The following is a 14315-nucleotide window of genomic DNA, read 5'->3' on the forward strand; positions in this document are numbered from 1 at the left end:
TACAGTTTTGATGGTTAAAGCACCGGTATTTTTAAGGATACCTCCTGAAAAAAGTGGGTAAAAAATTTTAATCGTCAAAATTTTGGTCCAGTGTTCAAAGGGTTAAGAGAAGCACCAAGAGATGCTGAATTTCATATAATTTTATAAATATAAAATTTACATTATAATTTGATCTGTTCCTTATAAAAGTTATTATAATAAGATTATAAAAATAAGTTTATAAAAATTATTACAAGATTTAATAAAAAAATATAAAATTCAAATGTTCTCATGTAAAGAGATAATTTTAACAAAAAAAAGAATAAAGCGAAAAAATATAACTAACTCATTTTTAATTTTGTTATAACTTTTATGATTTGTTATCAAATTAGCCCTTTTAAGATCCATATTATTCCTCTGTACTGTTAAATTATATTTAAATTCTATTAAATAAACCATCTAGTACAGAATATTGAGATAGGTCGTAAAGTACTTTCTTTTGTTAATGATAATTTTTTTCTTTCAGAATCTGCACTTAAGGTGGATAGACCTCATACTCCGAAGTCAGGTTGCAATAGTCCTGAACCTGAGAGAAAAGTATTGAGTTCAGGATCTGGTGATAATAAAACTTTATCTAATCAGCAATCAAACAGGTATCTTTTAGTTGCACTATGAATTTTAAGGATTTTTAAGAGACATAAATAAATCTGTTTTTTTATTTTAAACCTCTGAATGTTGAAGGTTTATGATTTTTTTTTCTTAAATTTTTATTACTCTAATAATAATCTTATTATTGTATTTGTTGTGTTGCATTCGTCTTTTTAAGTTTTTAAAATCTAATAAATAAATTTTCTTGAGTTCACAATCGGAAAAAGCAACAAACAAAAACATAGTTTTAAAGTATATAAAAAAAATTATGATGATAGTAGTTTAAATAATTCAAACCAATCACCCTTCATAAATTATTAGCTTTTAGAAGTATGATCCGTAAACTACTCAACTTAGCCATTTTGACTGAAGACTTCATAGAATAACTAGAATAAATAAATGGATATAACAGCATACTCATTAAAACTCCTACATAAATTAAATTAATAAAATAAAATATTAGCATACATAAACCAACAATAAAATAAAAAGTACTTTACATTAGCAGACATAAACTAATATTCAGAGAAAATAGTTTAATAATTAAAAAAATTTGGATATAATCTGACCTTTGAAACAATAAACAAATCATTACATTTGGAATGCAAAAGCAATGATTGTGGAACATATAAATGTAACAGTTTCAACATTACAAATTTTTACAGCAGTCTAAACAGAAGTAGCTTCAGACAAAAATATATATATTTATATATATATAAATATGTATATCTCCACCTAATTAAAGAAAAGACCATCAGCTGTAACAGTTAACTCCAGAATGAGTATAGCAATACCAGTCTCTTAAGATTAGCTGAGAAAGTTGTGAAGCAACATTTTAAAAATTCTATTTACTAAATTTGGTTCAACTTGTTTAAAAGTATAGTTTTCAGTGAATTTTATTACTGCTCATCATAGATGAAGACATAGGAAATTTAATTTGTTCTCAGATATACTTAAATTCAAAACGTTTTTCTATATATATATGCCGTATATTTTAATGTAAAAGAGAAATATAGACCGAGTCACTTAGTCGGCTTATCAATTACGAATCATTGATCATATTTCTTATACATTAGGATATATTTATTTCTTTTACTTAATTAAAGGAGAACGTATTGTGATCATGTCAAAAATAGGGTATTGGTTTTTTTGCAAATCTTTACATATTAGGGTCCAACTAGTTCATCCAGACCAAAAACAAAACATAACTATATTTCACAATGCTTTTGGCTTTATATCTCAGGATTGACCTAACTAATTTTCTTCAAATTTGGCTTAAATATTTCTACATATGGGGCATTGATCAAATTTTTTTTTAATTCATTAAAAAGGTGAGTGGATACTCCAAAAAACCAATCTCAGTTTTCTTCAGAGGCATTTTAGCAAAAACTATTAAAGCAAATTTATTACCTATAATGCAAATATAAATAATAATAAAAAATCAACTCCCGCCTTTTAAAATTAAAATACATGTTTTTTGTTCTTTTGCTCTATCTCCCTTCAAGCTAGATAACTGTCAAACATTTTTTGAAAATTTGTACTTCATATATAAAGTTATCAAGAAATATTTACAATTTTTTAAATTATAGATCCTAGACCTAAAATGCAGAAATGTTTTTTTGAAAATCTATTTTTTCTTATAGGCTTATTGAATGGAATGAGGTTTAGAGAAATCCTTATTTAAGCAAATCTGTTAAGCTTAGCCTGTATATGAATATTTTTTTTTTTAAATTCATAAAATTTACTCCCCACCTCCAAAAACTTTTTTTTTGCTCTTAATTAACTTTTAATTTTTTTTATCTTTCTTAATCACTTAAAAGGGCTATTAAAATTTAAGTTACTCTAGCCCTATATTAAATTCTGGACCCAAAGGCAATTTGTTTTTCTTATTTTCATAAAAATTATACATAATTTTTTTTCAGTTTTTAAACAATTTCAAAATAAATTAATTTAAGAGGGAATTGTTTTAATACTTTTTAGTTATCACTTCTTTATAAAAAAACTTTTCCTAAGTTTATTCCCACCAGAGTAAGGAAACCCCTAAAATCAAAAAATGTTTTATTTGAAATTTAGGAATTTTGTTGATGCTTAAATCTTAATTTGGTAATCATCATAATCAATAAAAAAAAGCAAGTATTATTACTTGACCAGCATAGCTGGAAAAGTCATCTAATAATTTGCCAGCGTTTTTTATTTAACTAATTTCCAGTTTCTTGTAAAATATAAAAATTTACCAGTAGATAAAGAATAATGAATTTATTTATTTATTTTTTTAGTAATATTTCTTATTCTTATTACGTTTGTTATTAGTAAAATTCTTTTTTTGTTTTTACCTTTTACTTCCCAGAAATAGCAAAAAAGCAGAAGAAGAATGGAAAAAGCATAGAAGTGGTGGAAAAGAACAGTTGCATATGGTTACAATTGGACATGTTGATGCTGGTAAAAGTACTTTAATGGGCCATTTATTGTATAGATTAGGACATGTTAATCAAAAAACAATGCACAAATATGAACAAGAAAGTAAGAAAGTGGGTAAACAATCATTTGTTTATGCATGGATTCTTGATGAAACTGGTGAAGAAAGGTAATTTTTTTAAATTATATATTTATACAATCGGATTATGCATTTTAATCAGAATTTTTTTATGTATCAATCTTCACTTGAAATTAAAAAAAAAAATGCTGTGCTGATTTGAATAATTCTTTTACTGATGTTTTTATTGGATTTTATTAAGGATTGTTTTTGGTTGTAAAATCAATCAGATTGGATGTCTAGTAAACTTAAAACAGAAAGCATATTGTATTTTATAGGATAATTTTTAATGCTTTTAGTCAGTGATGCGAAAGGTTGCTGCATTTCCCATAAATTAAATTTAGGGGGAAGACTGAATTTTATTATAAAATTCCTATTTATTAAAAAAAATTTGTAAGATATCAGCTGCTGAAATGAAAATTTTACATTTCAATGATTTTCTTAGCTAGGCTTTTATGTATGTATATATATGTACGTAAATATAACATATATATATATATATATTTTATTTGTGAATACTTGCTAAGATGCATTTTATTTTCATATTTTTCTTGCAATCTGTACAAAATTAAAAGTAAAATAATTTTATTTCAGTTATTCAATTTTGTGCCCATTATCTTGATTTATGTCTGTTGTTATACATTTATGAGAATATAATTGAACAATATAACCTTATCACATAAAACCTTTAGTGAATGAACATACTTTAAGTAGACATAGCAATTTATATAATTGAAAACTTAGCAGTGATTAGTATTTGTTAACTTGAAAAGTATTTACCAGTGAAAAATTGATTTTTGGTATTTATTCACTTAGAATATACTTAAAAAATAAAATAAAAGGTCAGAAAATTGAGCTGCTTCCCTTTGGTTATTTTTTTAAATTAATTTACATTATTGTCATTTGTTGCAGCCACAGAAATTAAAACAAGTAGAATTTTTTATAATTCTGACAGAATTTTTTGTGTCCCATCTATTAGATTTTTTTTAATGATTTACATGCAATGAATGAATTTTAATAAAATGTTTCTAGAACAATTAGAAAAATTATTCAGTTTGTCAAATTTGTGTATTCATTTTTAGATTTAAATTATTCTTTTGGATTCTTTTTATTTTATTTTTTTTATGTTATAAGTGTATAAATCTATTTTAAATTCATTGCTCCACTTTTTTTTATCTTTTTGAAATTAACATACCATATTTTGAGTCTATGAATGTAACAGGTTTTCACTTCCAGTAATTTTTATCTGTGTTAGATATTGTCACTGGATTGCTCTGATGGCACATAGCACCTTATGAATCTTGTGGTAGTCCTGAAAAGAGCTGTTTGGAGTTCTGTAGTGGTGACCCTGAAAAGAGTCATTTGTTTGTTTAATGACATGAGATAGTTCTAAAAAGGGCTGTTGAGTCCGGCCGGTCGCTGGTCTTTGGTAGACTGAAGTCAGTTTAGTTAGGTACATAAAGGATTTCTATGTTTAAAATGGCTCAATTCCTTATTCACCTTCTACAAAATACTAATGCTTCTGTTTTCAGTTTCTAGTATATAATATACTAGTAAGCAGTAATTAAGTAATGACAAAATAAAATTTGATTTAGTTTTACATATTACACTTTCAGCCAAACTTTCACATTTGACCATCAAAAAATAATTAATAATTAATCACATAATTGTAGAAGTGTTTATAGTAGTATGGAATATCATACTAGGAGTGGAGTAGCATAGAGTGGGAGAGGTAGATTTAACTAAAAATTTGAATTAGTTTGCCAGCAACTAAAAAGAATATCATTTTTTGTAATGAAAATAAAATAATAATATGCTGCATATATGACTTTCTAAAATGTTATTTTTATTATTAAAAAATTTTTAGACAAAGTTAAATATAATGCTTCAAAAGAATACCTAATGCTCTTTGATGCATGTCTCTCACAGAGGAAATCTCTTTTCCTGGTAATTCATATTGGTGATTAGTAATAATGTCTAATGACAAGGTGCATTAATTGACTTTAATGAGTTTTTTATTTGGATAAATATTTTATCTTTAAGGAATTATATAAAATGAAATTATTGTATGAATATTATTTTAAAAATCTACTTTTGTTTATAAACTTCATATTTATACATTTTTGTCATACCGTTCACATATTAAATTTATTGAAAAAAATTCCTGTTTAAAAAAAAAGTGTTAAATTATTATTATTTATTATTTGAACTATATTTATTAAAGTTTTTACATACGTTTTTAGAACACGAGGTATTACGATGGATGTTGGTCAATCACAATTAGAAACAAACACAAAATCTGTTACGTTATTAGATGCTCCTGGACATAAGGATTTTATTCCAAACATGATAACTGGTGCTGCCCAAGCAGATGTTGCTCTGCTTGTTGTAGATGCAACAAGAGGAGAATTTGAGACCGGGTAAAATAATCTTTTTTTTCTCTTTTTTTTATATGTAAAAGTTAGTGTATTTAAAGGATAATCTAATAATTTCTTTTAAAATCAATTTTTCTTCAATCAAATAACTTTGCTTCAGTCTATCTGTATAAAATTTATTTGTCCATAATGTATTTTACAACCTATCTTGAGCTACTTTTATTGTATTTTAGTCTTGTTATTAATGCTAGAGTGATCTGTACCATACTTAAGTGACTGTTAATCTGTTACTTGAATAAGTACACTAGTATGAGACTTTACAGTTAAATTTTATAGTTAATTAGATGTCAGTTTCTCATTAACACATACTTAATCTATTTTCATCTGATAATTATTAATTTGCATGAATTTTATGAATACTTCCATATTGTTTAAGAATCCAGGAGTAAATTTCAGATGGTTATACACTTTCTGAAACCGTATTACCATTATAATTTTCAGAGCTTACAAACTCTAGAAGTGGGGCTTACCATCAATCTGGCTCCAGACTAATAATCTATTTATTTCCAACATTGTCATTTATTTATTCTTCCTTCTTCTCTTGGCTGTAAATCTGATTATGGAAAATATGGTCCATGACTGTATGATTATTCTTCAGATAATTATATTCAAATACCTACATTCAGTTCTTGGGTAGATATTTGAGATATTAGTACAAGGAAGAAATTTTATTTTTTTATGATTAATTCATCATGTAAATGATGAACTGGGAACCAAATATGGGATCTTACTTGTAGAAGGTCATTAAATACTGTTACTGTCACATTAAACACTGTTTTTATTCTTTACATTAAATATTATTACTCTGTCACATAGGTTTTTCCACAGATTGAAGTGATTTAATCAAATGAAACAAATAGAAAATGACCAAATACTCATCCTTAAGTAAAAAAAGGAATAAAATAATCTAATTTAATCAAATGATTTATTGTTAATTGTATCATTATTTATTAAATAATTTTTTAGTAATTAATTAAAAAAGAGGAGATGATTCTATCAACCTGTTTATGTAACTTGGAACATAAGAAAATATAAGCTTATTATGACCCTAGTTTGTGCTTATGTAATCTTTATAGGCAAGTAGTTGACATACATTTCATTTGTTTGTTTGAAAGTATTAAAACTGAGACGCAATCAGTTTTTTCAAATGGTGATGTTTTTTTGCATAACTTGTGAAAATAAAGTAGTGGTCATGAAATGGTGTTGTAATTACATAATCAACAATGGATCAGTGTGAAAACATTACCATGAATGAAAACAATTATGACAAAACACATGTCATGGTCACATCAGGGTCAAAATTGCCAAGTTGGAAAAAAGATATTGCTTTTTATATACTGCTGGTTGCAAAAATTTATCACCATAACATTTTTCAAATTGGAACAAGATTAGATTAGAACAGTTATATGCATGAAGTGATAACTGATACTTGTTGAAAAATCTAATTTAAATTGGTGTCCTCAGATCTTCAGTAGAAATTGACTTAGCTTATTTTCTCCTAGAAAAAAGTCACTTCCTGAATGTGGATTTTTGGTGGCTTTTGTTGGGAAAGTAGAAATAGTTTTTCAGTAATATTAGGTTGGCTGAACAACTGTTACCTATTGTTTGCCAATATATTCTACCTGACACAATGATAATATTGAATAAGTGGAAGGCTAACACTTAAAACACAGGTTACAAACATAAAACAGTGACACATTAATACAATTTTGTTGATCATGAAACAGGAGTGTGTATACAAACAATCAAAAGCACATGAGACTGGCAAAATACTGAAACAAAATGCAGTGCAGCATGCATGCATCAGACAGTTATTGATTCACACCTCTGCGGGTTTGTGGTATCACTGACATAAAGACAGTGATTTATTCGAAAGAATACTTCATGTTTCCTATTGGCCTCCAAAATGAAGATTATTTCTTTGTATTTTTAATCATTTGTTAAAAATCATAAAAACTTGGTATCAACACATAACTGAAAAGATCTCAAATATGTAACACATTATTATAATCTAATATTATTTTCTGAAGTTCAGTCAGTAATGTGTAATAAACTGAATGATAAAACAGTAGTGTAAGATCTACTAAAATCTATTTCATATTAAATAATTATACTACAAGTGATAATTTTCTAACAAATATCTCTACAATGGTAAGCAGTCAGTGCTACAGTTGGATTTTTTTTCACTTATAGTATCACTTAATTTCACATGAGTGGGCTCTATAAATTAGTGGAGTGTACTGATTTTTACTCTTATTTATTTTTTTTAAAGAAATATCACCTTTAAAAAATTGTTTTAACTACCAAGGTTTATAATCAATACAGCTTGTATTATTTGTTACAACAGAAAGTAAACAATAGCCCACAAACCATATTGAAAAATTAATATAATTACCAAGAACTAAAGTACAATGTATTAATTATAATTAATTAATTGAGTGAATATAAAAAAACTTAGAAAAATCAAACATTTAATAATTTTTTTTTTGTGCTGGAAGTTTTAATAGCCTCACAATAAATAGTAGGAGAACTTTTCTTTATATATTATCTCCGTATAATATTAAAAAAAAATTTTACTGCATGTATAATTATTCATTTGTTTGTTTTACATTTAAAAGAAAAAAACAATTTATTATTTGTTATTGTAAGTTAATATCTGTGTATACATACATATTTACATATATATATACATCACATCATTTTGTGATATACAAAATCATATCATTTTGTGATATACATCACAAAAAACAAGAAAATAACCAACTGATGATGAAGAGATCCAGCAAAAGTTAATTTTCGGTATTAGTTTCTTTGTTTCTGTTGCTGTATTTAGTAGTTTTTTGAGGTTAATTGGCACAATGGTCAGTATGTTAATGAATTATTTGAATTTTCAGAAAGTTATTATATATATATATATATAAAACTTAAACACACACATAAATATGTATAAACCACCAAAACACTAAACAGAAAAATAAACTTACCAAATTAACACCAGTAATCAATTTTCACGGAATCCCGCATCATCAGTTAGTATTCAGTTCTATAATTACATCCATCAATTATTTTAAAAAAATTAAAATTTAGAACTCTCTGAACTATTAATGTTTTAGAAACCTGAAACTTTGCTACAGACAAAGCAACTATACTGGAAAGTGGATACAAAAAAAATAACCTGATCAAAAGTTACTCAGATTGGAGGGAGATACCTCATGGTGACCTTGATCCTTATTTCAAGGTTAACACAATCTTTTCAAATGGAAGGACCAATTTTTGACACTACCAATGAAAGGAGTAGAAAATATTACATTGGAATATGTAGTCACACATTTGACCTTGACTTTTTCTTGAAGGTCACATGACTAACCAACAGAGTTTTATCGAATTATATGTTTTTGAAGGTCATACAACATTTCTGGAATATTTAAATTGCAGGCCATTTATCTTGCAAACTATGGGAAGAGCATAAAAATGACTACACTATTGTATAACACTATCTCTTATGGTTAATATTCAAAAAAGATCCTTCATACGTGTGACTACATATTTCAATTTAAAATTTCCTGCTCTTTTCATTGGTGGGATCAAAAATAGGTCATTCCATTCGAAAAAATCATGTTAACCTTGAAAGAGAGTTAAGGTCAAACCCAAGGTCACCATGAGGCATTTTTCTCCTATCTGAGTAACTTTTATTTAGGTTATTTTTTGTATTCTGCGTAGTTTACAAAAAAATTTCTGATTATATTAATTAAATAACTGCTTTTTAATTGAGAATTAATGCATTTTAATTTGAAAGCATTGCTTCATTTATTGAGTTAGTCTATAAAGTCGACCTTTAATTATGCCTATTGAATTTCTGTCGTAAATTTAATGTAACCTGTTAAATTGTCAGCTAACAAACTCATTTCTTATTACAAAATATTTCATAGCATGTTATAGATTGATATAATTTTATAATAAAGATTTTTTTTAAAACTTATTTGCAGATTTGAAAGTGGTGGGCAAACACGGGAACATGCTCTACTTGTAAGATCTCTTGGTAAGTAGAATTCTTACAATTAGATTAAATATTTTTATACATTTACCAACAAAACCACACCCTTCCTTCCCAATAAAAATTAGTCACTGTAGATAGTTTTTTAAGATATTGAGATGGTAATATCAGTAGTAGTAGTGCATCCTTTACTAGTTGCAGTGTGATTAGAACTAATAGGTTCAATTTTGGACTATATTATTTTATATTATAGTTTAAAATTCTAATTATTGTTTAATATTATATTTTTAGTAATAAATTAAAAATTATATAACATTTCATTTCATAAGTATAAATGGCCCTTCAAGGTAGTTTTTCAGTATGATATGCGTGCGTGCATTAGCATCTTTATTTTAACTATATTCAAATTGTAATGCCTGGTACCCAATAAGAAATTTTAGAAAACTTACAGGATCATCCCTAAATTGATTTACCTTTTGACTAGAAGGTCCTAGAAATCATAAATGTACCTTTACAGCTTATTTACAAACTTGCTGTGAGAAATCTTGCTTTTATGAAATGATTGCATTGTTTTCTGTTATGCATCTGTGGAATCTGTGTGTTGCAAACCAAATTGGTATACTGCTCATCAGAGTAGTGGCCACAGTAGATCATAGTTATTTAATGGGAAATCATGTTATTGGTTTTCTTTATGTTGTTACTACCTGTAGAGATTATACCAATATTTAAAATTAAATGTTACGTAAACTATTCATTGTGTGAGATCATAGTTTAATTGTAAAAAATGTTAATTAATTTCTGTACCTTATTTTCACATATTGCGTGCTTTCTAATCATCTTATATACCATTGCCTGAAAAAAATTAGATGAGTAAATTTGCATTTCAATCTTCATCATATGCAGCTATTAGTTCTCAAAGTTACTAATTATATTTAATTCATAAATTTTAGGTGTCAGCCAGCTTTGTGTGGCAGTCAATAAATTAGATACTGTTAATTGGTCAGAAGATCGTTTTCAAGAAATTGTTAATAAAATGAAAAATTTCTTAAAACAAGCTGGATTTAGAGATAATGATGTAACATTTGTACCTTGTAGTGGCCTTACCGGTGAAAATCTAATTTCTGCACCAACTGAACAAGCTTTGTCTTCTTGGTATTCTGGACCTTGCCTCATTGATGTTATTGGTATGTTAAACAATTTTATATTAATAAAACTTTTAAAATATACTTTACAGCATTACTTTTAATTATCAAAGTTTCCTACAGCTCCTCAAACTACCACATTTCAATACGTGTGTGTATGTATGTGTATGTGAAACAAACTTTCACATACATGCGTGAAAGTCAGAAACTGAAGTAACACTAAAAAATTCTCCTATGGCGGTCAGGAAATAGGAAAGACTGTTGATAGGTAATAATTAAATTAAAAGTATTACTGATTCCAATCACACTAGACTAACAAAAGACACAGTAACCATTTCAAAATTTCTAATTCAAACTATTATGTTATGCTTGACATTGTGGCTATGATTCCTAATGAAAAGCTGATTTCATCAACCACTTTGATGATAATCTGTGGATTTAAACAGTGAACAATAGTATTCTTCAATAAGTTTTTATCAATATTATGTAGTGATATGTACATACACATGCGCGCACGTGTGAAATTTTAAAATGGTTACTATGTCTCTTGTTAGTCTAGTGAGATTGGAATCAGTAATACTTTTAATTTGTTTATTACCTATCAACAGTCTTTCTTACATCCTGACCTCCATAGGGGTATTGTTTAGTGTTACTTCCGTTTTGTGACATTTATTTATTATTAAGTAGGCTGTTATTTTTTTTTTAACAGCTGTTGTTGATAGCAATCATCTTTATCAAGTATAAAATATCAAAAGTACACATGGCACCGGAGTTGCTTCTCTTGTTAGATTAATAATGCTTATTATATACAGCCAGTCCTTTTTTAGTAAACGAAGTGTAGGTGTCAACATTATTTGCATTTCATACTGATATGATTTGGCATGATGATATGCAAAAGTATATTTATACCTTGAAGAAGGCAAGGCAACAAGAAACAAATTAATTTTATTTTTTAGTAAGGTTAGCAAGGGATGTGTGTAATTCTTGGAAATTACTATCTCATTTTTGAGTGATGCTTTATCTTTGTCAGGTAGCATTTATACATTTAGTTATGAATCTTTTACAAAAATGAACAATTAATTAACATAATAGTAGCAGACATTGCAACTGCAACATTAATAACTGTGGTTGGTTTGAAGCATTTGTGACATTAGTAGTTAAAAGTTTTAAACCAACTCTTTATTTTATGGTTAATATTCAAGTTTACCATCAGCCCATTGTTTTTATTCAATATTATTTATTCTAACTTCCTTTTAGAATACTGATTTGATAATTTTTTTAAGAAAAGTCACATTTCACTGAAAATTATTTAAAAAATTAGCAATGTGTGGTTATGTTTACCTTTACTGGCATCCTTTTGTTGTTTATTTATGTTCCTTCAGTGTTAATTTTTATGTAATGTAAGTTAATGTTTATAAATATAAATTTGATTATTTTATGTTTGAATATACAAAAAATCCTAAATGTTTTTGTGTATTTTTTCCAATTTCAGTGAAGCTGGACATTATTATATGTGAAAATAATCTGGTTAATAATTACCAGAAAAATTAAACTAATATGGTGAATGCAGCACATAACAATAACTAATTTGGTACTCCTTTTTTCTTGTGAAAGATAATGGCATATAATTGTTTTGCTATTTTAATCTAAATACCAGAAAATATTGAACATAATGTAACATAATTGTTTTGCTATTTTAATCTAAATACCAGAAAATATTGAACATAATGTAGCATAAATTAATATTTATGATTTACACAATTTTTTTAATTATTTATAAACTCCAAAGCTCCATTCTATTTTGTGGAATGTGAAAATATTAGCAAAAAATTTAAAAAAAATATTGCATTAAATATGGTTTGTTTAATAATAATGTTAATTTTCATGAATGTAGTATTTTATACTTTTGATATGTCACATTTTAGTAAGAAGAAAAATTGCATTTTTTATAAATTTTTAAAAATGATCCCATAGACCTAAAAAGTTGCTTAATAATTCTAGATGAAACAATAATCACTAATATAGTTAAATATGGCATAATTTATTCAGTCAGAACATAAGAGTTTTCATATATGGAAATAAAAACTTTTTTATGATGAATTTTTAAACATATAATATAACAGGAATTATGGATAAAAATAATTCAAACATTTTCATTCTACTGAAAAATAATTATGGATTTCATGTATTATTATTATTGAAGACACAAAAATGTAATTATTTCTCTCCTTTTATTCCAATTAAAAAATAAAATTAAAAATAATTAATTTCTAGTTATGAAAAGTTGTACAACTTGTATTCTGCTTCAAAGAAATTTATAGGTATCATTTTTAATATATACTTTTTGTTTTAATTTTCAGACAAATTTAAATGTCCAGAAAGGCCAGTTAGTAAACCATTAAGGATTTCAGTTAATGATATTTATAAAGGTACTGGTTCTGGGTTTTGTATATCGGGTAGAGTAGAAACTGGTATGATTCAACAAGGCGATAAAGTGCTAGTTCAGCCTCAGAATGAAGTTGCTGTTGTAAAAGGTAATAATGTTATAGATATTATTTGTGATATTTTTCTCTGATACAGTAAATTGGAAATTATTAGTTTGTTAACCTTTCACTATTAGTTCTCTTTTACCTGTCTTACAGATACTGTTTTAAATCTGCAACATGGGAAATGTATTTTGTATAGGTTCTAAATAAATATTGTACAAAATTTAATCTTTTCTGCAATTTCTTTAGGGAAATGTTATTTTATTTAGTAACATTCATTTAAAATTTGCAATTTAGAAGGTTTTAAGTCAATAATTAAATATAGAATATATCATCAATAATGAAATTCAGTTGTTTTTACAAATTTTCAAACAAATAAAAAATTAAAACATTTATTTTTTTAAGTTTTATTTTTAAAGTAACCATCAAAATGAGCATTTTTTCTTATAATCTCAGGGGTTTCAGGACTTTTTTTAAATCTAATTACTGCAAAATAATTTAATTGAATGCTGTCATGCAAAGTGAAAAACTTCTGCAAGTTGAAAGGAGTTCTAGTTTATTCTTTTGTAGAGCACACAATAGATGTCTTTCATTGCCTTTTAATAAAAATAAAAAAATTATTCATTCTGACAATAAAAGTAAATTTCATTTCCAACAAAACCAATGTAAACAAATAAGCATGCTTAGTAAAAGAAGCATGAACTATGGTTAGAGGCCTTCTAAATCCCTGTTCCCTTGTTAAAATCATAATGGCAACAACAAAAAACAAAAAAACACAAAAGCAAAAAAAAATAACGTGCAGTACTGAGCTGATTAATATAACATCTTGGAAAATAAGTGAGGTATAGTGAAAGAAACCAAAGAGCAGGTCTGATTGGCTCAAAGCAGTTTTATGCAGAAAGGGCATGCAATATTATCAAAAGTGGATGTGGAAGATTGAAAGAAGCATTCTTTTAAGTCCCTCAGGATTGAATAAACTATTATCAATCTTCTAATTAGGGAAATTTTTCAATATAAGTAGTTTATTAATCTGTTTTTATTTTATTTATATGTTTAATGATTTATTACTTAATTTCACATTTCATTTCATTGATCAGT

The 14315-nt window shown here is 26.3% G+C and overlaps 1 protein-coding gene across 1 annotated transcript in view; it reads left to right on the plus strand.

Annotated features, from left to right (window-relative positions):
* HBS1 (translation elongation factor EF-1alpha (GTPase) HBS1) overlaps window positions 1-14315 on the plus strand; it is a 126157-nt gene that overhangs the window by 98416 nt on the left and 13426 nt on the right. The window contains exons 6-11 of the mRNA XM_075373267.1: window positions 506-632; window positions 2975-3211; window positions 5404-5580; window positions 9582-9634; window positions 10540-10773; window positions 13092-13265. Of these exons, the coding sequence (XP_075229382.1) occupies window positions 506-632; window positions 2975-3211; window positions 5404-5580; window positions 9582-9634; window positions 10540-10773; window positions 13092-13265 (1002 nt within the window). The remainder of the gene's footprint in view (window positions 1-505; window positions 633-2974; window positions 3212-5403; window positions 5581-9581; window positions 9635-10539; window positions 10774-13091; window positions 13266-14315) is intronic.

The sequence above is a fragment of the Lycorma delicatula genome, chromosome 8 (assembly GCF_047948215.1).
Source record: "Lycorma delicatula isolate Av1 chromosome 8, ASM4794821v1, whole genome shotgun sequence".
In the NCBI taxonomy this organism is placed as follows: domain Eukaryota; kingdom Metazoa; phylum Arthropoda; class Insecta; order Hemiptera; family Fulgoridae; genus Lycorma; species Lycorma delicatula.